Raw genomic sequence first — 25,760 nt, 5'->3', positions numbered from 1 at the left:
TATTTTTGTATGGTTATAAACAAATATGAAGTGAACAAATGTTACTATGTTTATGTCAGTCCCCACCTCTACATTCTGATCACCCTGACCTATTTGTCCTAATTAAGATGATTTGTAGCTTCTTGTTCCTATAACCTTCCTTATACTTGCCCCTTCTGCTGGAGAGACTGAAAATTACATACTGTTCAAGATGCCAAATACTCAGGCTGAATGGTCACTTGCCCTTTTGTGGCACCTGGCCCATGTTGGTGCCTCCTACATTTTCTAATCACATTTACTCTAATTGTGAATCAGTCAATTTCTTCCATGGCTTTGTGGGGCAGAGATGTATTCATATGAGGCTTTGGTAAAATGCAGACCCCTAGGTCTCATAATAGACCTACAGAATTACAATCTGTAGGCTTAGGAGCTGGGTATTTGCATTTTTACCAAGCTACCCTCGTGATTTTTATCAACTTGAACATTTGAGGACCACTGCCCAATGTTCTGAGCAGTGAATGGTGCCTGGGTGGGCACTAAGTAGTCCCACAGACAATTACATGGTTCCTTTAGAGCAGTGGTCGGCAAACTCATTAGTCAACAGAGCCAAATATCAACAGTACAAGGATTGAAATTTCTTTTGAGAGCCAAATTTTTTAAACTTAAACTAATAGGTAGGTACATTGTTATTAACTTAATTAGGGTACTCCTAAGCTGGCCTTTGCTAAAATAATAATAAAGCCACCAACACAAAATAATTACAATTCTTAAATTGATGACAAAAATACCTGTAGGATTTGCAGCTGGGTGGAAAAATACAGGTAACTTTATGCTTCAAGTAGGTACTTTTGTCACCCGCGAGCGATTTGCAGATGCGACCAGCACTACCCACTGCACAATGAAGCTGCTGACTGACTGGCTCACTCAACTCGTGCATGAATTGTGTGCACCTCCCCGCCCCCCCTCCGCATTGCGTATCCCGTGGCCCACCTGCACCGCGTCTCCCATCGCTCGACCGACCGACACCACCCACTTCTTCTAATGCCACTTCTTCAAAATAGACTCGCCCAGGCCGAAAACCGACTTCTGCACATGGGCCACGAAGTTTCAATCACACTGTACGTGTGCGCCCGCACATGGTATTTTGTGGAAGAGCCACACTCAAGGAGCCAAAGAGCCGCATGTGGCTCGCGAGCCGCTGTTTGCCGACCACTGCTTTAGAGCAAGTGAAGACTACAGGGAAAGAAACACTTGCTGGTATCTCTAGCTGAGATTATGATGCACATTTTTATTAAAGTATTCTATTTATTTTAAATAGATCATTCTTCTAGAATGATACACATTTAAAATACATAGAAAATTGTGCAATGAAAAGCCAGTCTACTTCCCACCTCTATCCCTCAGTTTCCCAACTCTTGTCACCCACACTATTCTTTTGTGTATTTTTAATAAAGTGATCTACTTTAACCATAAGTTTTTTTAGGGTAGGGATAATGCTTTCTTTTAAAAAAAACTTTTAATTTTGAAATAATTATAGATTTACAAAATTTTGCAAAAATAGTACAGAGAACTGCTGTGTAACCTTCATCCAGTTTCCCCCAATGGATATATTTTATTTAACTATTAGAGGTCCAGTGCACAAATTTGTGCCTGGGTGAGGTCTGGCTGGCCCACCTCAATGGGGGCCAATTGGTTCGGGGGGCAATCAGGGTTCCAATTGGGTCAGTTAGCCCCCACAGTGCACATCATAGCGACCAGTCGTTCTGGTCATTTCAGTCGCTTGGCTTTTATATATATAGATAGTTTGATAGTAAAGCCAGAAATTTTATGTTGATTCTGTGTATAGTTCTCTGCCGTTTTATCACACAGGTAGATTTATGCAACCACTGCTATAATCAAAATACTCCAGCACTATTCCATCACCACTATCTCTCTATATAAAAGCCTAAGTGATTGTTACGACTGGACGACCAGACGACTGGCCGGTAGCTATAACACACACTGACTACCAGGGGGCAGATGTTCAATGCAGGAGCTGCCCCCTGGTGGTCAGTGCACTCCCACAGCTAACCTCCCGTGGCTGGCCAACCTCCCGCAGTCCCTCCCCTCTGGCCAGCCAGCTCTGATCAGGACTGGGTGAGACGCCTCCAATTGGCTGGGAGGGACCCCACCGGTGCACAAATTCGTGCACCAGGCCTCTAGTGCATATATAACTTAGCACAGTCTGCTAGTGTCATCATTTTACTAGTTTAGATAAAATGTAGAAACTGTATTTGCCTTTAAGCCTCTTTACCCTCTTCCAGTTATAATGCAACTGTCTTAAATATCTCTTCTACATACTTTGAGAACCATATCAGACAATGTTGTGATTTTTGTGTCAACTGTCAAACATAATTTAGAAAACTCAAAAGGAAAAGGAAAGTTTTCTTATTTAGTCAGAACTTTACCTTTTCTGTTGTCTTTATTTCTCCTGGATGTTCCAAGATTCCTTCTTTTGTCATTTGTTCATTTTGAAAAATCTCTGTAGGCTTTCTTTTAGAGTAGGTCTACAACAAACTCTCTTAATTTTCTTTTGTCTGAGAATTGCTTGATTTCCTTCATTACTGAGGGATATTTTTGTTGGATACAGGATTCTGGGTTGACCTTTCTTTTTCAGCACTTGGAAACGTTGTAATATTTCCTTCTGCTCTCTGTGATTTCTGATCAGAAATCTGAAGAGAAAGCAGAGGACAGAGACAAATAAATTAGAATTAATTTTTTTTTGTTTGCTTGCTTGGGTTATTTTTATGCTCTTGCTGTCTGTTATTTTTCTACTAGAGGCCCGGTGCATGAATTCATGCACCATTGGGGTCCCTTGGCCTGGCCTGCGCCCTCTTGCAATCCAGGACCCCTTGGGGGGTGTTGGAGAGCCGTTCTCGGCCCGATCCCCGCAGGCCAGGCTGAGGGATCCCACTGGTGCATGAATCTGTGCACTGGCCTCTGGTATGCATAGAAGATCTTTGGTTAATCTCTTCCCCTCATCTGCCTCCCCGCTTCCCTCTGAGATTCATCAGTCTGTTCCATGTTTTCATGCCTGTGGTTTCCGCCCCTGCGTTGAGTGTCTGCCCCCTGGTGGTCAGTGCACATCATAGCTACCAGCTGGTCGCTTAGGCTTTTATATATATAGATGTAAGGTCAGCCCCTTGATTTGTGCACTCAAACTCATCCATTTTCAGCTTGATCCAGGGTGTGTGTGGTTCCTCCATTATATTCTCTGTCATTCAAATAGTTCTTTTCTCCCTACAGGTGAGCTGTTGGTTCTGTCTCACTGTCTTCAATTTTTTTCTTTGTCTTTAGTTTTCAAAAGTTTGATTATGATGTGTCTTAGCATAATTTTTTTGATTTATCTTATTTGCAGTTCTCTCAGTTTTTTGAATCTGTAGATTTATGTCTTTTGCCAACTTATTTCTTTTTTTTAATCCAAACTGATGCGAAATATTTATTCCAAGTTAGTTATTTTATGCAGTAGTTTCCCCCTCAAGACTTGTGATAACCACATCTTTTAAATCTGTAAATAATGTTATCAAAATAATCTTAATTTTTGAAATCTCACAAAAATTTATATTTTACAATCCACCCTGGAATATCAAGGCTGCAAGAATAACACATTTCCTATATCCAAATATTTTACAGCTGTACCCAAAAAATAAAAAAAAGAAAGAAACAAACAAACAACCCCCCCCCACACACACACACATATGCTTGGTTAAGGGCTAACGTTACCCGAGCAGCCAAAAATAAAATAAAATATCCAAATTATTAGCATTAATTTAATACAATTATAACTTCAGTAGTCACTTTGTCATTGACAATGATTGCTTGAGCACAGGGGTGAGTGCCCCAAGGGCTGGTGGAAGCTATTGCTGCAGACCAGTGTCTCCTCCTCTCTGCACTGTCAGCGCCCACTTGTGCATCGCCCCATATATACTGTGTGTGTATTTTAAAAATATTTCTCACCACACAAATTTTCTCTACTAAGCAAAGAACAGGAATGAAAAACAACAAAAGCTAAATAAGCCAATCGCTCTCTCTTTGGGATATGATTATTTCCCTTGTGCATGAAATATTCAACAACAACAACATGAAAGGAAAAGATTTTTTTTGTATTCTCCGTAAGCACACAAGCTGAGTTTATGGGTCAGATTTAACTGTGAACATTTATGTGCCTACTTCCAGGCATCGTCATCTGATGTTTCACTGCTACTGGTTTCTGTGTCTGAATCCTCAAACTCTGCTTTGCACGTGCTTCTCCAAGGGGAGAACAGGCTAGAAGTGCGGCTTTGCAAGAAGCCATTCTTCCCAAAGCCATTTCTTCTCAGCTGCTCTGTCTTCATATGGGACTCTTTAAGCTCATCCTCTGTGAGGGGAAGGTAATTCTCATCATTTCCAGGATACTCCTGCCATCCCATTGCTTTCAATAACCTGTGCTCTGCTTCCAGTGAGTGTGAGAGGACCTCCCCTTCCTCCTCTACAGGGAGAGGGAGACCATTCTGATGACAGCTTTCCTCCCCATTTTCCTTTGGTTCAGGTGTGCTGTTGTCCTCCAAATCCTCCAGCTTGTCACAGTCTCTGTTCTCTGAGAAGTCTCCATTCCGGTCATCCTTCAAAGTCTTCAGAAACTCGCTTTTCCTGTCGGTGGTTCGGCGGGTCAACTTGGTCAGATGAGAGGAGCTGATCTCAATGGGAGGAGTGGTGCTGGAGGGACTCTTTTTGGGAGAGCTTAAAACTGCACCACCAGCCAGTACTACTGGTTTGGTACCAGAGATTGGACTGGTAAAAGCAGACTCCTGGCTAGTGGAAAGGGATCCTGATTTGTGTTCCATTCTGTTAGCTTTCCATGCACTGGGCTTGGAGGGAGGTGGTGCAGGCTTAGGAACCAGGTTCTTATAGACACTTGGAACCATGTTGGACAATTTGTTCCCATTTGCATAGTGAGATCCTGTTGAGGTGAATGCAGCAGAGAAGGCAGCAGCAGGATCTTCTTTGGAAACTTTTTTGATAACTAGCATTTTGGAGGTTTGTTTGGCACCAGGTGGGTTTTCCCACACTCCAGAAGGGGTCCCAATAGGTCTGCATGGCTGATTCTGTTTGCCAGCTTCTGGATTCAAAGGGAAGTCTTCCTCTTCAAACTGCAACTTTTCCACCTCGTCTTCTTTTTTTTCTTCCCTAATCTCTGCAGGTGGCTTTTCCTGAAAGGCACAGCCTTTCCTGGAGTGAAAGCTGCCATTCCAGTGGTGATGGTTTCCTGCGCCACCCCAACTACGCTGGCTCATGCCATCATGACCACGGGAAGAGCCATGCCAACCAGATAGGTTTCCTGTGATTCCAGTATATGCTCCCTTAGAGACACTTGAGTCCACAGAATCATGGGGAAACAGGAAGGGCTGGTGCCAGGAATCTGTAGTTCGTAGAGGTCCATTGTTAAAAAAGCCATCAGAGAAATTATGTCGACGATGACGGCTTACTCCAAATCGACCATCTCCTCGGGGTAGGTGCTCTCCGTGTTTTTCAAAGGTGGCTGTAGGTGACTTCACTGCCTGTGGTGTTGAAAAATGTAGCCAAGCAGGAACAAAGTCATGCTGCGCCATTTAGGTCCAGTGTCTCTTTTCAGCAAGGTGAGGCATCCAACCTCATGGCCAGGATCCCAGAGTGTAACCTCTGTGGTCCTGTTTCCTGAACTCCTTGAGTCTGCCAGCTGATTTCCCACAAGGTTCTCGTTAGAAGGGTGCTTAATAAGGCTGACCAGCAGCACACCTATGATGAAGCACAAAGAAGCCAGGCTCTGTGTGGATCACTCTCTCAGTCCCCTCAATTGCTCATCTTAAACTACCTAGTTCCTGACACGGTTTCCAAAAGGGAAGAAGGGGGAGGGGGAAGGAGAAGGGGAAGATAAAGAAAGTATTTGTTACATTTAAAAATGGGGGAAGGGGAAAGATCTATGTCTATATTCACCTCATTCAACTTCCTTGAGTGATGGCTCTATGATGTTGTTTAAATAGATAATACATGGATATTTGCACAGTGAGTACAAACACTGTTCATAACAAGGGCATAACTAGAAAGACAGGTGGACTTGCAAGGGCAAATAATGTAATCTAAGTGATAGATCAAAAATACAATATTAAAGAGCTATAAAAGATCTTCTGAGCATTCAACTCCAGTGGCAAAACATCCACATGACAAAGCCCTTAATTTACAAATCTCATTATTCTTACACAGCTGCTAAAAAAGTGTGCAGATATGTATTTATATTTGTTTTATTCTTCAAAATCTAAGGATATAAGAAATCTTGTTTGAAAAAAAATTAGACAGGAACTTGATATAATTTTCCCTCCAAAGAATAGCAGCTTTCAAGGCAAATTTCTTGGTATAAAGCTCCCAAATGTATCTTCTATTTCTTTGGTCTTCACTATTTATAAACTCACAGCAAAATTAAAACAAGTAGAAAGATGAGGGTTAAGGAGTAGTCAAGGAGAAAGACAGTTCCAAAGTGAGGTTTTCTTTTCTTCAGTTTTCTGTATTTCACTTGTTTTGCCCTTTCCTGAAGACTGAAATTGAGCTACTGGAAGGTGATGTGAAGAATCTTCTATTGCTTCAGTAGAGAAGTCATTTATTATTTTGGATCCATACCCATCATTATTCAATCATTTAAAAGGCCACAGAAATCTAACATGGGCAGCGGCCGGGCTGAGGCTAGGCATGAGACACCGCGGTGTCTGAGGACGCGTCCTCAGCTTCCTGATCCCGCAGAGCTGGTGAGCCCACAACCATAACAAAGCTCTTCCCCTTGCCAACTTATTTCTTCAATTTCTTGTTTGGCCTCACATTTCTCCTTTCCTTCTGAGTCTGATGAAACACTAAATCTTTTACTGTATTCTAAAGTTCTTGAGGGTTATAATCTATTCTTGCTCTGTTTTTCAGGTTGATAATTTCTACTGTCCTTTCTGTTTTCTAATCAAGTTCCCTGATTCTTTTCTCTATTTCTTTCATTCTGCCTTTGAAGCTTCTCCAGTGATTTAAATTTTATTTATTGTATTTTCAATTCTAAAATTTTAATTTGGTTTCTTTTTATGTTTTCTATTTTATTTCCTTAGACTTTATATTTCTTTGCTGAGACATTTTTTTTCTCATTTGTTCCAATCATGTTGATAACTGCTTATTGAAGCATTTTTTTTTATGATGGCTGCTTTACAATCCTCATTAGATAATTCCAACATCTTTGTCGTATTGGTGTTGGTATCATTCAAGTTGAGATTTTCCTGGTTCTAGGTATGTCAGGTTATTTATTATTGCATCCTCGACATTCTGAGTATTATATTGTGTGACTCTGGATCTTAATTAAATCTTCTGTTTTAGCAGGACTCCCTGACACTGTTTGGTGGGGAAATGGAGATGCCACCTTGTTGCTGTCAAGTGGGAGTGGAAGTCAAGGTTTCCCACTTTGCCTCCATTGACACCTGGGGGTAGGAGGAAATACATTTACTGCCTGTGGGGAAGGAAGTTCAGGTTCCCCACTAGGCCTCTGCTGACACCAACTGGCTGAGGGAGGGAGGGCCACTTCATTACTGTTTCCTTACTGACATTCTGGGGGGCATGGATAAAAATTATGGCTCCTTCTTAGACCCCATCCTAGAGGGGATGAAGGAAGGGGCACCTTGTCACAGCTGGGGGAGAGGGTGGTAGTCGAGGCTTCCCACATGGGATGGGATGGGTGTGGTGTAACAGATTTTTAAGTGGTGTTTGGCTGGAGTACAGCAGTTATTGTCTGAATGTTTTCCATCTCGCTAGGCTGCCCCTGTCCTGTTCCTTTGTCTAAAGAGAACAGGATTTTCTTTGGGGCTTTTATTGTCTTTTCCTGTTGGCATTTACAGTTTGGCAACTTACTCAGCATTCAGTCTAGGATATATTAGGCAAAAAGAAAACCCAGGGAACTCAGCACTGAGTTGTTCCCATAGCCCTTTTCTCCACTTTTCAGAGTCTTCATGTTTGTTTTATTTATAGAATCCAGAGTTTTTAGTTGTTTTCAGTGGGGAGAAATAGAGATAAATGGTCTACTCCATTTCAAGTGTTAAATAGACATGATCATCCATTTTACATTTATTTTGACTCTGATTTGTAGGTGAGGGCATGGGAACAACAGGTATAAAAAACTCTTACATTTTATTATTATTTTTTGTTCTACCTGCTTTTTCTAAAGCCAAATCTCTGTACTTTAACCTAAATGTCTGCCCCAGCTCTTGTTGACTTGGAGACCTAGTAAGGAGTGCCAGAAGCTGGGACACAGGGAGAGATATGATTATGGAGGGGCCCAACACTAGACTTAGAGCTTTAAACTTTTGGCTCTGGGGAACAATTTCAAAAGTGTTTAGTCTGCAATGATGGTAATTAAATGATTTGTCCAAAACATATAGTGAGTGTGAGGTGTGGGAGCCGAAGAGTTAGTGGAAGCTGGAGCAGGGTGGAACTGAAACCCGACAATCAATGGGTCCCAGCTGCCTGTCACTACTTGAGCCGATTAAGCAGCGTCAGGGTGGAACCATATATGAGCGTTTATTCCAAGAATGCTGGCAATGTGGAAGAGCAGCAGGTCATCCACAAAAATATGCTCTCGCATCTCCTACTAGCTGGCTGGTTACATAGGAATAAGGAAGAAAGGCTGCATACAAGGGGGAAGGGAGGGGGTGGCTGCAGGGTCCCTGGCCCCTGTGTCTCCTTCCAGGATCTTGAAGAGAATGGTCAGTGTTCCTGAGGCAAACTCCCAGAGGGCAACAGGGTCCAGGCACAGCAACCAAATCAAAACTGTCCTGTTTTTTGTCTGTTCTCAAGATGCATTTTCCTTTCTGAGCAATGGACCCATTTGGGCCCCAAGGTGTCTCTTATCTTTTTACAGCTCTATTTTTCTCCTTGCAGCACATCCTCCAGTTTCCCAGGGTCTGTAAGAAAACTTCTTATCTATAGTTAGTAAGGTGAATACTCATTAAACAATTGTGGCTCTATTTTTATTACGTGCCCCTCCCCACTATCAGAACCTCAGTGTTCAGAGCTGTGTGCAGATAGCTAGCAGAGGGTGGGGATCAGTGAAGCATGGCCATCGCCTGGGGCTCACCTCCACCTTAGAAAGCTCTCCTCAAGTTTGTTGACTTTGACTTCTGAGACAGTGCAAGGTGTACCCAGGGAGCCTGCCAGTCATTGGGCGGCTGCCATGACATACTCCACACCTGACACTGCTCAGGGAGAAGCCAGGCGGCCTGTGCCAGCTTTCTAGTCGGAGAACATCTGGTTCAGCAGGCAGGGTGTCATCTCTGCACCCAGGAGACGAGGCTCGGCTGATTCTGATCCTTAGCTTCCGGAGCAGTGACACTCAGCCCTGCAGGGAGCGGCCGAGCCAGAGTCGGAGTATGATGCTCAGGAGACATCTCTGCAAAGTTCTCTGCATTGGGCTGACTCTCGTTATTGTCTACAATCTCCTCCTGGTAGTTTATACCAAGATGACTTTACAAAAGTTGATTCTGGGTGGTGTCCAAAAGGAGCTTCACTTGCCTCTGTCTGAATGGAACGGGACGGTGATAAAGAAACTTTCTCACCTGGAGTCGGAGTTGCAGCATCTGAGTAAGTTTTAACAGTCACTTGGAGGGGATTGTGTGTGTGTGTGTGTGTGTGTGTGTGTGTGTGTGTGGCGCGCGCACGTGCACACACGCTCATGCACATTTAGGGACTCTTAGAAGAAAGGAGTGGGGAGAAATTTTAAAATGAGTAAGAGTTCACGTTTTCATCTCTCAGTTGCTCAATTTAGCATCTGACATTGAATTCTATGCCTCCAAATAGGCAGTAAGTGTTGAGAATTAGTGGGAATCAGAGCTGTCAACAAAAGAAAACATTCAAACGTTTAAAGGATTTTTGTGAGTTTATTTGAACCAAACCTCAACAATTGCCAGGAAGCAGAATCTCAGTGTACTGAGATAATGCTCTGAAAAATGGTGGCTTTTCACTTTTATAAACTTCTATCAAAGGAGGAGACGTAAGTGGGTTACATGAAATCCACTGGTGATCGAGTAGGGAAGTGGGAGAAAGCAAAGCAGCGAAACCTCTGGGATTGGATACAAAGCGAAACGATAGACATTTGCTTCTTTTACATAGGTGGGCACAGTATAGTTAACAGTAGACAACACGATAACAATCACAATTTGTGGTTTCTGCCCTGGTGTCATTAGTTGTGCCCTGAAGGGTCCAAAAAAGGGGAAGTCACAAGTTACCCTGACATTCCACAGGTATGGTATCTTAGATGCAAAAAGATAACAGGCTCAGAAAGATTGAAGTTGATCTTCGTCAGGGAAGATACTGGCCTAGGACAGGAATACCCACTATAAACTGCTTTTTAATTAAAGGTTTTAATTTCAGACTGTACTTCCTGGTTACTTTAGGTGTCTTAGTTTGCAAGGCCACCATGCAGGCCTTCTCTGAGCTAGTCAGGTTAGCATGTGGGCCCTTTTCGTCCACATGATGTGAGTGGTGTGTGTGTGTATGCTGGCACACACTCATGATCACAAGCACATACATGCAGGAGGAAGAGGCTCAGACAAACACTCCCAGAGAGGCTCAGGACTCTTTCCACACAGCCCTGACCTTAGGACTTGGTGTGGCAGGGCTGGGGCTAAGGCCTCATTTCCATTTTGCCTGGAGCTGCTGTCAGGGACTGATGGGGCTTGTTGGAGGACCTGAGGTGGAACCCTGATGTCACATGCTGATTGAGTGGCCTGAAGCCAGTGCTTATCTCTCCCAGTGAGGCTCCTGGTCTGTGAGTGGAGATGATGAGACCATACCTGCCAGCCTCCCACGGTTGTGAAATCCATGCAGTGTTGCATATTAACCTCTTTCTTTTATTGAGGTGTTAACGTAAAAAAAACCATTGAAACCTGTAAAGAATTTTTGTGAGTTTATTTGAGCCAAACTGTCGACATATGCCGGGAAGCAGAACCTCAACGAATTGAGATAGTGCTCCGGAGAATGGCAGGGTTACATCCGTATTTATACATGAAATTCATTGGTGACAGATTTAAGGAGGTGGGATTAAGCGAAGCAGGGGGAAACCTCTGTGATAGGATAGCAGGATCAATTAACATGATAATGAAGGAATTTATAGTATCTGCCCAGAACATTTGGTTGTGCCCCAGGGGCTCCAGAAAAAAGGGAAGTTACAAGTTACCCAGACATTTCAAGGGTATGTTATCTTAGAGGCAAAAAGGCAAATGGGCTCAGTAAGGATCAAAGTTGATCTTGTCAGTGAAGATACTGGCCTAGGACATAACTGCCCACCATAACTGCTTTTAGTTAAAGTTTAATTTCAGACCATCCTTTGTGGTTACTTTAGGTCTCCGAGTCTGCAGAACTGCCATGCAGGCCTCTCCTGAGCTTGTCAGGTCAGCATGTGGCCCCTTTCGTCCACACATCCCCCTTTTGGTCATAAATCAATCCAAAGGATGCATTGATGACCAACCTTTTGGTTGGATAATGGAGTCCCACGTTGCTAGGAAGGCTCATTCCTAGGATGTCTCAGTGTCAGCATGTCTTGCTGAACAGGTGGACCACGGGGGATGGGGCAAGACCATAACCTTAGATGGCATTTAAGGTCGAATTATTATTATTTAAAAAAGGGCAGGTAAATGGGAGGCAGTCAGGTCCTATACGTCCTTGTTAAAAAGTATTCTGGATCATTTCTAATTTTGGAGTCATCATGATCCGAGTCTTTTTGCTGTTTGTCTTAAATTTTGCTTTTCTGCATCTAGTATAACATTTACATATCATGAACACAAAAATCATAAAGGTATTGATTACATCCCAGGGCTTGGAACGAGGAAACTGGTTCGCAAAAAAAACAGTTTACAGAAGCAGAATTTAAGCATGTTAATTATTGTCCTGGGTCTCGGGGTTACTGAATTGACAGAAACACCCCATTCTAGAGCCCTCGGGTCCTGAGACCACTGAGTTGCCAGGAATTCATTATCTAGAGCCATCGAGGTAATTTAGAGTAAATGCGCTGTCCTGGTCTTGGGACCACTGAGTCAACTGGAATGCATCATCTGTGGCCACTAAAACAATTTAGGATAATTGTGCTGTCCTGTTTCCCAGGTACAGAAGAATGTGCTTCGATAACCAGTAAGATCACAATCAATGGGATAGTCATTCAATTGAATGGGATGATGTATACAATTCAGAAAATCAAAGTAACTTTTAAACAAGGCAAATAGGTACCATATTTCCTTCCCCACTGGTTTTATGTACATGAGTCAAATCATGGACTCATCTTTACTAGTTAGGGGATTGTACTGCCCCCTAACTACAAGTACTTTGTCCAAATTAATTTTTTTTTAAACTGCCAGCTTGGCACATTTATTTTCATTTACTCACCCCACTTCTTTTAGGGACATTCTTTATTCTGTTTTTGCTCTCCTGTCCCCTAGTGCATCTAGCCCCACTTGGCCCTGGACTTTCTCACTGGCTAGAAAAAAAAGTTCTTACAGTTACCAAGTGCCCTAGTGCCACGGTCCCCATTAGTACTGTCCTCACTGAAGTCCAGTTCCCCTCCTGCGGGCGTCAAGCCTCCTCCTGGCCTGCGTGGACCCCAGGCTAGGGATCTCACAAGTGAGGCCGCTGGCTGCCGGGATCAAGGCCGTTTTCTGGTGCAGGAGCTGGGAGTGGTGTAGCCAGGTCTGGATGCCGTCAGCAGGGCGACAGTGTATAGTCCTTCTCAAGTTGGGGTGAGTCCTTGGGTCATGAACTTCTTTACCCACACGAGTCCCCAGGCTGGAAAGGATGTACAGAGTCCGAGGTGGGCACTGGCAGGGCATCTCGAACAAGCTTATGGGTGGCTTGTAATTTCAGTAAGAGATCACGTCCAGATAAGGGGTAGAGGCATTCTGGCATGACTAGAAACGAATGAGTTACCGTGTTCTTTCTGAGGTCCACAGTCCTCTTTGACGTCCAAGGAAAAAAAAAAGGCAGTTTGCCCGGTGGCTCCTAGAACTGGTGTCTTCTTAGATGGTATGGTCCCATTGGCTCTGTCAAGACTGAATAGGCTGCTCCAGAATACAACAGGAAACTAATTGGGGGTCCTATTTATCCACAAATACTTTAAAATCTACCCCAGAATTCCAAATTTCAACCCAACACAGAAATATCAGAGCAAATCAAAGTCTCTAGTAAACAAACAAATTTTGTTGGGTGGGCTGATTCCACCTCTGACAGGGAGTAAGCACCCTTTGGGAAAGGAACCCAGTGGCCGCTTGGGGCGTTTTGCTATTGGTCAGAGCATTCAGCCTTAAATCAAACATTTTTTTTTTCTTAGACTTCCACACTTACATGAACAAATAATTATACCTAAGTAGATATACAAACATCAAATAGACATTCACACTTACACCCTTTCAGTGAACAAGTACTTTCACAGTCTTGGGATCTTGAGCAGAAAACAGGAACACTGCCCAAGTCCCCTGATGGGGGCCTGACAAGAACAGATGTGGGGGCCTTTGGCTGGGGGGGTATAAAGTCTCCATTCTTCCTCCCTCGGCACTGCTAAGGGCAGGATCATTGGAGAGGTCTCTTCACCTAGGCAAGGCTGTGCTGAGCCATCTGGGGCAAAAGTGGTTTCTGCTTTCATTTTGGCTAAAAGGTCTCTGCCCATTAGAGGGACCAGGCAATCTGGCAAATACAGGAATCCATGAACCACCTGGTGGCCGCCTAACTGACATCGGCAGGGGCGGCAGAACAGTCTGCAGCTGTGGTCCCCGTAGCTCCAATAATGGTGACTTCCTGTCCTGAGAGGGGAGCTACCTTCTGAGTAAACTACTGAGTGCTCTGCCCCTGTATCATCCATAAAGTTCACAGTCTGGCCCCCGATTTTCATTTCGACCATCGGCTCATGGGGGCCCAGTTGGAAAAAGCCCAGCCTGTCCTAGTCAGAGTCAGCTGTTGCCAGTCCGAGGAGGTCTGCCTCAGACGGCTCTGGCCAATAGCGGCCCGGTGGTTTGGATGGCCTTGCCAGCTTCTTCTGGCCTGCTCCTGCCCTGCCTGCCTCTTCACTTCTGCTACTAAACCTTACTCTGTCCCTTCTTACACACGCAGAACTGGACCCAAGGCAGCGAGGTTTGAGCAATTTTAAAATTCCTTAATATATATTTTAAGACAGTCAAGTTTGAGTTTGAGGAGGAGCTATTACCCATGTTGCAGGGAGGGACCAGGTTGCCTCCTCCTGAATAAAAGAACTAATCAAAATAAGGCTTATTTTCTAACTTCATTTGTCCCTGGGTGTGGACAACAAATGACACTAATCAGATTGACATAAACGATTTAACCTTTGTTTAGGGAGGCAAATGCAAAGCATTTACTCCAAATGTCTTTGATTTAGGGAAGACAGGATTTTTGCTTAGTTTCCCTATTCTACTTGTCCCAGCTTACTGGCCTATCATGCATTCAACTTTCTTTCAACATTTATCTTTTCCTTCTCATCACATACAAAACCTTCACAAATTTCACACTTTCAAATTAGCCTTCAAACTTTCTTTCTATGTCCTTCAAAAATGCATAACCATGCCTCAAACCTTCCATTAAGTATTTCTTTACCTTCCTCCATCACACCAAAGCTGTACATTCCAGTTAGTTAGAACTCTGAGCCTTAATTAATTTTTAAGGTGACATGTAAGTAATTAACATTCCTCAGATTAGCAATACATTCATTTTTTTTTAAGAGACACAAACAGAATTTCACTAGCTAAATAATTTTAGACAACAAAGACACATATTTAAACAATAAAGACAGATAACATTCCCTATTAAAGCTTTGAATCACCACGGCTAGCAATATCAGTTTGTGAGCATACAGGCCTTGTTGACGTGATCTTGGGATAGCTGTCTGCCTCTCTGTGGTCAGCGACTTCTCATCCTCGAAAGGCCTCAGCTGTTTCTCGTCCTTGAAAATTCTCCTATCTCCATTGCAGATGGAGATGGGTGTCAGAGATGGGAGTAGATGTCCATTCACAGTCAGGTGCCTTTTTCAAATGAGAAATGTGAATCCAGAGCTAACTCCTTTAAGTTTAGCTGCACATGGGTTAGTTAGTAATACCTGGTAAGGTCCTCTCCAATGAGGTTGGAGAGAGTCCTTTATTTGGTGTCTTTTCCAACACACCAAATCTCCTGGTTGTAAGCCATGATCTTTGAAATCTTCATCGCCCAGGAGTGCACTGTGAAATGAATCCGTTACCAGTTTGTTAGTTCCTACAATGCAGAATGTCTGCTCTTTACTTTTCCTTATATTTGGGAAACAAAAGATTTAAAAGTCAACAATATTTTAAACAGTCATAAGAATAATTATCCTCAATTCATTTAGTCCCATAGTTATTTTTGTTTATCCTGATTATTTGCCAGTAGTTTTTGAATTCAGTTATTCCTTGAAGTTCTATAAATCTTCATCCAGTTCAAAAGTATGACCTGCTTACAAGCCTGCAATTTAGATTAAGTCAGAGTCCTTTTCATGGGTTTTTCTAAACATATAATATACCTACAAATGCATCAGAATAAAGCTGTCCACAAATGACAAAATTTAAACTCCCAATCAGTGAAAAGCAAATACCAGAGCATCATTGGCAGATGCCCCCACGGGGATCATGACTCTTGGCTGCCCAGTCCCTAACGGGGACACATGCTACTCTACCCCATTGAGAGTTTCCTGTTCTGCAAGTTCTTTCTGCCTGATTGGCTAATTCAAAGGGAGGGGTTGGCCTTTGCTGTTTCAAGATGGCGGCCCCCAGGGGAGGGGCAAGCCATGTGGCCATCATGGCGGCTGCCAAATCACACAGCCCAAAGTGGTTGTCTACACTGTTCTCTGCAATTAAATTTAAACTGGTTTTTGTATTAAGAATTTCAGTTGAGATCACAGAGTTAATCCTCTTTTTAATCAGACCAATAAGCAGCATATTTTGAATTCCTAATGATTTCAGAGAAAGCCAAATTTATTTTCTCAAAAATTTCTACATTTTAGGCATCTAGCTACCACAACTACACAATTTCTCCCAATTCAATCCGAACCTTAAACTTTTAGCTGGCAAGTCAAATATTTAGCATTTCTCAATCAGTAACATTTTTAAGAATAAACTTCAAAAAAAATACAAGACACAATCAACGAACAGATTCAATTCTACCCTCTAGATTTCCTATGAGGCACATTCAGATTAATATTATGTATTATGTCACTTCAAAATACCTAGACATAAGTTTTTATCGTTTGAGTCAGTGAACTCCAAGGTCCCCAGTTCCTGGCGGCTCTGGAAAACCACACCTGAGGCTGGCAAACAGGCCTGGCCCAGCCCTTGACTTTAAAACGACCATTTTTCTCTGGGGAAAGTCAAGAAGCAAACTTGTTGCTACATAATTTCTTCAGATTCAAATCCAATTATTACTTTAAGGCATTTACTTTGGCAAATTTGTGTAACAGACAATTTTACTGAATTTTCTTTTGGAGGCTTGCTGCTAGAACAAGCCTGCATTTCTTCCCTGGGTAAAATTCGCCATTTTTCTTTGGAAAGAATCAGTCTTGGGTTTTATTCTGGACATTTGTGAAGAGACTCCAGTTTAAAACTCTATCTAAATGTCCAAAAAACAGGACAATTGCGCGCATTAGTTTTAAACCAGCTTTTCTCTTTACATGTGAACAGAAGCACCAGACACATTTTTAAACTTTGTAAAACTTTTCAATTACGAGAAGGAGACTTTAAATTGGAATACTTGGGGAGGAGGCGTCCATATTGGATCACCATGTGCTCCTTTCTCCCCTTCCCCACATCCTGCTTTGGGGAAGTTTCGGCAAATGACTCAAATGGCGTATTTTTCCCAAAGTCATGACTAATAGAAAGACATTTTAAATTTTTTCCTATTTCATTTACAACAAAGACACAAAAACATCAAGGCGCACAGAACACACTAAAAGTTTACACCAGAGAATGTCCAGCATTAGAAACTACCAAAGCAGTGTCTTTTGTCCCTGGTTCAGAAACTTCCCCTTTCTAGAATTTCAGTATATTCCCAATGGACTATTCAAAAAACAAACAAACAAACAATGGGCTAAAGGAAAAACAAGGTGTACACATTAATTAACTTCAGAATAGTTCTGAGATAGTCTCTAAAATTTTATTAATTTCCATCTTATTAGAATAAATTTTTCCTATGCTTTTCTCTAGAAGCTTCTAATTTCCAAATTGAGATATGCTTCCCATGTACTCATTCAGTTTAATTTCAGAGCCGGCATTTTCTAATTTCTGCATGCAAAATATTAACATAGGTACCCCAAACAAACTGCATTTTAGCCATTTCTCAGTTAATATTTTCTAATTAAATCTTCCCATTTCTGTAAAGTACTTGCAAGTAAAGGCTTCCTATCAGGAGTATTAAATGAGGGCTGGTGTCTCGGGAGCTTCTGGCCTTAGAGGCACAATTTCCCATGTTAATTTTTTATTATTATTGAATATCTGTAGTCTGAGCAAACTTTCTAGATATGTTATGCAGTGGGTCAAATGTGGCCTCAGTTTCTCTCCCGGCTGTCTAAAACCACAGGAAAGGTTTAGGGCCCGGGCAGACCAAGCCTTAAGGTGGCCCCCTAGATAAACCATTTATACAGCGAAGGTTTTCTTTTTTTTGCTCAGACGCTCAGAAAGCCGTTCTAATAAAAAAGCCGAAATAAAACCCAGCCTCCCATTTTTTCCTCCAATCCTGCCTTACCCTGGGTTCCGCTGTGAACCCTTAACCTGGGGTTTTAGCAACCCTGGTTCCACCTCGAGGATTTTAAAACAGCTCAAATAAAGTCCGACCTTCGACCAAAGGAAGGGAAGGTTCTGGATCCAAGAGAACACTCACCCATGTTCACCCAATGGGCGGAGAACCGGCGGGCTCAATGGGCCCTTTGCTGGATCCTAGCACCGAGTCAAAGTCCAAGGGATGGTCCTGGGTGAGCTTCTTTGGAATCCTGCCGACTACGCCAATTAATGTCAACGTAAAAAACCATTGAAACCTGTAAAGAATTTTTGTGAGTTTATTTGAGCCAAACTGTCGACATATGCCGGGAAGCAGAACCTCAACGAATTGAGATAGTGCTCCGGAGAATGGCAGGGTTACATCCGTATTTATACATGAAATTCATTGGTGACAGATTTAAGGAGGTGGGATTAAGCGAAGCAGGGGGAAACCTCTGTGATAGGATAGCAGGATCAATTAACATGATAATGAAGGAATTTATAGTATCTGCCCAGAACATTTGGTTGTGCCCCAGGGGCTCCAGAAAAAAGGGAAGTTACAAGTTACCCAGACATTTCAAGGGTATGTTATCTTAGAGGCAAAAAGGCAAATGGGCTCAGTAAGGATCAAAGTTGATCTTGTCAGTGAAGATACTGGCCTAGGACATAACTGCCCACCATAACTGCTTTTAGTTAAAGTTTAATTTCAGACCATCCTTTGTGGTTACTTTAGGTCTCCGAGTCTGCAGAACTGCCATGCAGGCCTCTCCTGAGCTTGTCAGGTCAGCATGTGGCCCCTTTCGTCCACAGCAGTATAGCAAAATATTCCAGAGAATTTACAGAAATTAAACAATGACCATTTCTTGTACTAACTGAAATGGTCACACCCACCACCACACATAATAACAAATATTTTTTTCCTGTGATGAGATCCTCTAAGGTCTACTCTCTTAGCAACTTCAAGTACACAATGCAGTGCTATTAACTGTAGTCACCATGCTGTACATTAAAAGACATCTCAGGACTTACTTATTTTATAAATGGAAGTTTGTACCTTTTGACCCCTTTCACACATACCGCCTCCCCTCTCCCCCCAACCTCTGGCAACCATCAAACTGTTCTCTGTAACTATGAGCTTGTTTCCCCCACTTTTAGATTGACATTTATGTGCAATTAAATGGTATTTGTCTTTCTTTTTCTTACTTATTTCACTTAACATAATGCCCTTAAGGTGTACCACATTTTAACCTCTTCACATGAATTCTGGGGCTTGCTTATGATTCTGACTCTAACCCCTATGAATGTTATGTGTCTCAGCATCTGACTCCAGTGAGGGAAGCAGGCATGTTTACCCTGATCCCTGTCACTGCCGGGGTCAAACGCCTGCGCCCCTGAAGGGAGGTTGAATGTATGAGCAGGGAAGTGGCTGCAGAGATGCATGATTGTGTGCACGTGGGGGCTGGAGGTGGAGAAAGTGTCTTTTAAGATGAAAACTGAACATTGCCCAGGTTCAGGGCGAGGCAGAGGGATAGACGGAAGGACAGATGGAAGATAAAAAGGAAGGGACTAAATCAGGAAAAGAGAGAGAGAAAAAGAGGACAATAGAGGACTAAAGAGATGAGGACAAAAACGGAGCAAAGAGCAAGAGTCCAGAGCAAGGGAATGAAAGAATGTATGTGGAGACAAGACAGAAAAAAAGGAAAAGATGTGGATGGGCATAGAAAAAAGGAATCATAAAGCACCACAGCACCTTCTACATCTTCCCTCATAAGACTCTTCATATTTTATTGTGGTATAATTTTCTGGAAGGCATGTTTCATAGGGGCTGGTTTCAGGGATGTCGCATAGAGTGTCTTACCACTTAATTCCCTGTGTCTGGCACATAGAAATTAAATGGATGAGTCAATGAATGAATGAATGTTGGAAAAAGAGGACAGAGGACAGGCAGACAGGGATGGAGGGAAGAGTGATACACGGTAAGAGAGTAATGAAACAGATAAGATTGTCACTCTTGGAAGCCCTGGCTTTGAGCACATCGGACTGGGGTGGACATTGACTTGCAAATATGCTCGGTGTAGCGTCACCAAAAGGATGCCTATGTACCTGGACAATCATTGTCATTCCTTGATAGAATACCCAGACCAGCCACCACTCGCTCACCCAACCCCGGGGCTCAGCCACCTCGGGCCTTAAAGTGGCAGGAGTTCTGTAACCGGACAATCAATGGGCCCATGCTGCCTGTCACTACTTGAGCCAATTAAGCAGAGTCAGGGTGGACTTCTGTATGAGCGTTTATTCGTTTATTCATTATTGCCGGCAGCATGGGAGAGCAGGAGGTCATCCACAACAATCTACGCTGCACCCCACCATAAGCCAGCTGCTTAAATTGATTAGAAGAACAAATATTACATGAGGAAATAGCCAAAGGGTATGCCAAATGGGCAGTTAACAGGTAAGCAGGCTGGAGATTTGCAAAGGCCTGCAGGCATGCAAAAGGACTGGGGATCTTCAAAGGGCTTAATAATATGCAAGAGTGGGGGATCTTCAAAGAGCTGGTGATTCTGGTTTCTACCAGAAAGTTGTTAATCTTTCCATGATAATAAGCAGCTCCAAATGCGGGGGATGGGCTGCATTTGCAGGTGAGCTCTGAGGTCCAGAGTGCGGCTACCAGCCAGGTTAGAATGTGCCTTCTTTAATCAGAACAAACCAATCACGGTTAACAGAGCATGGTTAATATTTCTTACAATTCTAGCTGGTTCCCCAACATTCTACTTCTGCCCATATCAATTCTGCCTGCAGCTGGAACACATTATACCTCCACAAGTCATCTGGAGCCACCGGTGTGCTTCCCTTTCCTTCTGCAATGACCAGTTCCTCCTTTTGTTATTATTTCAGATGCTCCTCACATTTTATCCACTTTAAGATGATGCGGTGTCAGGCACTCCCTACCAGCTGACATGAATTTCACAATGTCTTCTGGACCCTGTTTCCAGATCACAAAGGCTCTTTCCTGAAGGGCTTCCTGAAAAGAAGTCTGTTCAGTTATGCAGCATCCTGGTTGCTCTTTGCCTCCAGGAAGACCGGAGGATATCATAACTCAATAAGGATGTTTAAACACGGATGTAAACATCATACAAAAGCAAATACATGATGATATTGATATCTCTATTGCGGAGGGTTTGATGACTTAGAAGGAATTTTTTGGAAAACTCCCCAGGGCATCTTAAATGCTTCTGCAGAATGGTGACATTGGGTGTGGCCCCTTTGGATCCTAGAAAGTTTCTGTATAAACTGAGAATGGTCTAGTGGCACTGTATTCATCCTGTGGACTCTGCACTTGTCCTCAAACTGACTCTAGGGTGTCCCGGTCCAAACCATTTTCCAGTTGGCAGCAGTGAATAACAGAGGAAAATCAGATGCCCTCTCCCCGCAAAGAGGAACACAGGGGAGTTTAAAGGAACAGAGAACTCAAGGCAACCCTGTGACCCCCACATGCTTAGTACAGAAAAGTTTGAATAAAAATACTATTCAATTTGGAATATTGTAAAATTTCTGCTCTCACTTTGATTGTCTACCTGAGCAAATATGCAAATATGCAGGGTATTCACATGAGTCTTCTTTGAAAGACACTCCATTTATATTTATTTGTTCTTTCTGAGTTTTCTTTGACACTTATGTATGTATGTATGTATGTATGTATGTATTTATTTTGCCTTAAGCACGTCTGTAATTGATTCTCTTTTTTCTTGGGCAGGGTTTTGCTACCTTTCAAACATGTCCTCCTCCCACTTGCGGACTTTCCTGTTTCCCTTTAAGGCAGCGATTCTCAACCTGTGAGTCGCGACACTTTGGGGGTCGAATGACCCTTTCACAGGGGTCGCCTAAAACCATCGGAAAACACATATAAATTACATATTGTTTTTGTGATTAATCACTATGCTTTAATTATATTCAATTTGTAACAATGAAATTGGGGGTCACCACATCATGAGGAACTGTATTAAAGGGTTGTGGCATTAGGAAGGTTGAGAACCACTGCTTTAAGAGGCTGTATATAAGCCGAAACTGGTTTGGCTCAGTGGATAGAGCGTCGGCTTGCGGACTGAAAGGTCCCAGGTTCGATTCCGGTCAAGGGCATGTACCTGGGTTGCGGGCACATCCCCAGTAGGAGATGTGCAGGAGGCAGCTGATCGATGTTCCTCTCTCATCAATGTTTCTAACTCTCTATCTCTCTCCCTTCCTCTCTGTAGAAAATCAATAAAATATATTTAAAAAAAAAAAAAAAAAGAGGCTGTATATGCAGCTGAAATCCAGCCCCTGTTCTGCTCACAAAGCCATGTGCTGTGCCTGGGGCTGCATCTGCCCAGAGGCAGTTTACACAGTGAGATGTGTCCTGGCCGAGCTGGTAATCCCTGAGCTGCAACTATCAAAAAAAATAAAAGGGGGGGTGGGGTGTGATTCTTTCAACTTGCAAAAAGATATACTACATGAGCTAGAGGTGATCCTGTCAGTCTGGTAGGAATGTAGTATAGATTTGAGGGAAGATTAGTGGGAGCTAAGAGGGTCCCCATGGTGGAGTATCTTGGTGACCACTTTGGGATTTGATGCTGAGGCATGTCACTGTCAGTGTTGGACTTGGGAACAATTAATGGGCTCTAGGTTTGGTTCGATCTCAGAAAGGAGAGAGTCAGACAGCTATGGTGATAGCTCTTTACCTTATTATGTAGACCTGGCTGCCCTCTAGCATTTCTTCTGTTGACCTCCCTGTCAGGTTTCCTCACTCATTACAGACTTTGCAATGGCTCCTGGTTCAGTCTTTGGCTCTGCCCCAAATCCTGCTATCACCCTGGGCCACTGCAATGTCCTGTGGATGACCCATTCAACAGCTCTGCCTTCCCATCTATGCAGTCCATTACCTCCATCCCACCTCATACTTCTAAGGTATATGTTGGACTTTGTCATCATCCAGAACTGCTCACCTGTGAAATGACAAATTCAAGCTGTCCTTTGCTGATCACAACTTCATGACTGCAGCATATCCCCTCAGTTGTTCTCTGTAACAGTACCCTTTCTCTGGCTTTTCTTTGCCATGATCCACAACTCTGTTGCACACTTGTTCTATTCCAATCTCCTACGAACCACCCAACATTGTGTGAAATCAATTGCCTGTCCGCTGTGCCTTCCCCCAAGTGCTGAGCACTGCTGGAAAAATTCCCATAACTAAGCCACTTCACACTCACGGCCCTGCCTCACCCAGCCCTCTACTAGGCCCTCAGTGCTCCGTTTCACGAATAAATTCTCACTCCCATTTCTTAGCATAACAATTTAAAAAGTTTTCCACTCTTCTCAATATCCTTCCTCACCTCTCCCCAACCCCCAAGTAGAGGAAACAGAAAAACCAGAGAAAAGAAAATAGCCACGCTTTATTGTGTGCCGGGCTCTGTCATAAGCACGTCACAGGTATTAAACCACATAGTTACCACCGCAATGCTCTGAGGTACTTGGTAAACCTATGGCACCAAGAAGAGAAAGCCCCTGGCCAAGGTCACACAGCTAGGAAGGAGTAGCCACTGATAGTGTAGTGCAGTGCTTCTCACATTTTATTGTATAAAAGAATTACTCATTGATTTTGTTAAAAGTGCTGATTCTGGCCCTAACCAGTTTGGCTCAGTGGATAGAGCGTCAGCCTGCGGACTGAAGGGTCCCAGGTTCTATTCCGGTCGAGGGCACGTACCTTGGAGCCTGCAGGTCCTCTCTGACCCGGGCCCTGGGTCAGAGGGCCCAGGTCAGCAGCCCTCTACTAGGCCCTCAGTGCTCTGAGGGCTCGTGCAGAAAGCAACAAATTGATGTGTTTCACATTGATATTTCTCTCTGTCTTTCCTTCTCTCTTCCACTCTTTCTAAAATCAATGGGAAAATGTCCTCAGATGAGGATTAAAAAAAAAAAGTGCTGATTCTGGCATCTTTCCCTACCCCTGTCTGACCCTGAGATTCTGATTTAGTTGATTTGGGGATAAGCCCGTAGATCTGCATTTAAAAATAATCCAACAGATGATTCTGATGTAAGTGGTTCTCAGGCCTTATTCTGAAAAAGGTTCGCTATGGTCAATATATTTCTCAGATGACAGTTCCTGGAGGAACTGTGAAGGCTTTGGACTCAGGATAGACAAGTTCTGATGGAGCTGAAAGGAGAGGTGTGTTCCAGTGCACGCCTCGCCAGGACAGGTTGGCACAGCTCTGACAAGTTCCTTGACATATCGCATCCTCTGAGACAAGAGCTGGTCAATTTCAGAATTTGGAGAGGAAGACATTGTAGTGAAATTTGAACACAAAGCAGTGCCCAGGTAGCTAAGGATTCGCTGAAATGTTTTCTCCCCTGCCCTTCATTTGCAGAAGAAAGTATGAAATTGGCTATGAAGCAACAAGAAAATGTGGATGACACACTGAAGAGGGTGAGAGATGAACAACCTGTTCAAAAGGCAGTGGAAGCCAAGGCAAGCGAGACAAAGAAACACAGACCCAGAGAGAAACTCTTCCCAAACTCACCGCTTTTCAAGCAGTGGGGTGAGGATCTCTCTGAGGCCCAGCAGAAAAGGGCCCAGGACCTCTTCCAGAAGTTTGGTTACAATGTTTACCTCAGTAACCTGCTGCCCCTGAACCGGTCCATCCCAGACACGCGGCATTCCAGGTAGGATGTACAAGGTTGGGCTTCCTAGGAACCTCACTTTAATTTGGGGGGGATGAACTTTGGGAGCAGTGAAAAGTCAAGGATGGAAAAGAGGATTGGAGGAGTGGAAAATTGGTGGGGAAGGGTTCAGGGCATAGAAAGTTCTAGCAGGCTGCCTGAGCAGACTTCTTGTTGTTTTTAATTTATTTTTTAATTAGTTTACATTAGATATTATTTTGTACTAGAGGCCCTGTGCATGAAATTCGTGCACAGGGGTGGGTCCCTCAGCCCAGCCTGCTCCTGCTCCAATTCGGGACCCCTCAGGGGATGTCCGACTGCCGGTTTAGGCCCAATCCCACAGGAATTGGGCCTAAACCGGCAGTCGGACATCCCTTTCACAATCTGGGACTGCTGGCTCCTAACCGCTCCCCTGCCTGCCTGCCTGATCACCCCTAACCCCCTAACCTCTCTGCCTGCTAGTCTGATGCCCCTAACTGCCCTCCCCTGCTGGCCCGATCGCCTTAAACCACTTCTGCCTTGGCCCCCACCACCGAGGCTTTGTCTGGAAGGACGTCCAGAAGATGTCCGGTCTAATTAGCATATTACCCTTTTATTACTATAGATTAGTTTTAGGTATACAATATAGTGATTAGACAATCATATACTGTATGAAGTTGTCCCCTAATTTTTCCAGTACCCACCTGGCACCATACATAGTTATTACAATGTTATTAGCTATTTCCCTTATGCTGTACTTTACATCCTCGTGACTATTTTGTAACTACCAATTTGTACTTAATCCTTTAACCTTTTTCTCCTAGCCTTGCAAACCCTCTTCCTTCTGGCAACCAGCATTCTATTTCCTGTATCTATAAGTTTATTACTGTTTTGCCTGTTTACTTATTTTGTTCTTTAGATTCCACATCTAAGTGAAATCATATGGGATTTGTCTTTCTCTGACTGACTTATTTCACTTACCATAATATTTTCTAGGTCCATCCATGCTGTCACAAATGGTAAGATTTAATTATTTGCTTATGGCCAAGTAACATCGATATATATATATATATATATGTATATATATATATGTATACACAGACACACACACACACACACACACACACACATATACTGGAAGGGGGGTGCATGAATTTTGTGAACAGGGGTGCCCATGATGGCCTGCACCGATGGATGCCGAAACGCTGGGCATCATGAGCAGAGGGGAACCAGGAGGTGGGCGGGAGGGAAGCTCCCAAACAGTCGTTTATTTGGGGCGGCCTTAGTGCGAGAAAGCACACGGGG

General features: G+C 43.3%; 1 protein-coding gene and 1 pseudogene across 2 annotated transcripts in view; one reads left to right on the top strand and one right to left on the bottom strand.

Annotated features, from left to right (window-relative positions):
* Nucleotides 1-4,113: 4,113 nt before the first annotated feature.
* On the bottom strand, nucleotides 4,114-5,854 carry LOC102420566 (annotated as a pseudogene).
* A 3,242-nt stretch (nucleotides 5,855-9,096) lies between these two features.
* The window catches only part of GALNT8 (polypeptide N-acetylgalactosaminyltransferase 8), a 63,705-nt gene continuing 47,041 nt past the window's right edge, over nucleotides 9,097-25,760 (top strand). The window contains exons 1-2 of one of the 2 annotated variants that reach the window (XM_006096092.3): nucleotides 9,097-9,627; nucleotides 24,185-24,479. In XM_006096092.3, the coding sequence (XP_006096154.1) occupies nucleotides 9,417-9,627; nucleotides 24,185-24,479 (506 nt within the window). In that variant the 5' untranslated portion in view covers nucleotides 9,097-9,416. The remainder of the gene's footprint in view (nucleotides 9,628-24,184; nucleotides 24,480-25,760) is intronic. The other variant, XR_002831032.1, reaches the window with a different exon arrangement.

The sequence above is a fragment of the Myotis lucifugus genome, unplaced genomic scaffold (assembly GCF_000147115.1).
Source record: "Myotis lucifugus unplaced genomic scaffold, Myoluc2.0 scaffold_167, whole genome shotgun sequence".
Classification (NCBI taxonomy): domain Eukaryota; kingdom Metazoa; phylum Chordata; class Mammalia; order Chiroptera; family Vespertilionidae; genus Myotis; species Myotis lucifugus.
Note: the sequence above shows the minus strand (reverse complement) of the source record. Positions and strands in the feature narration are given on the sequence as shown.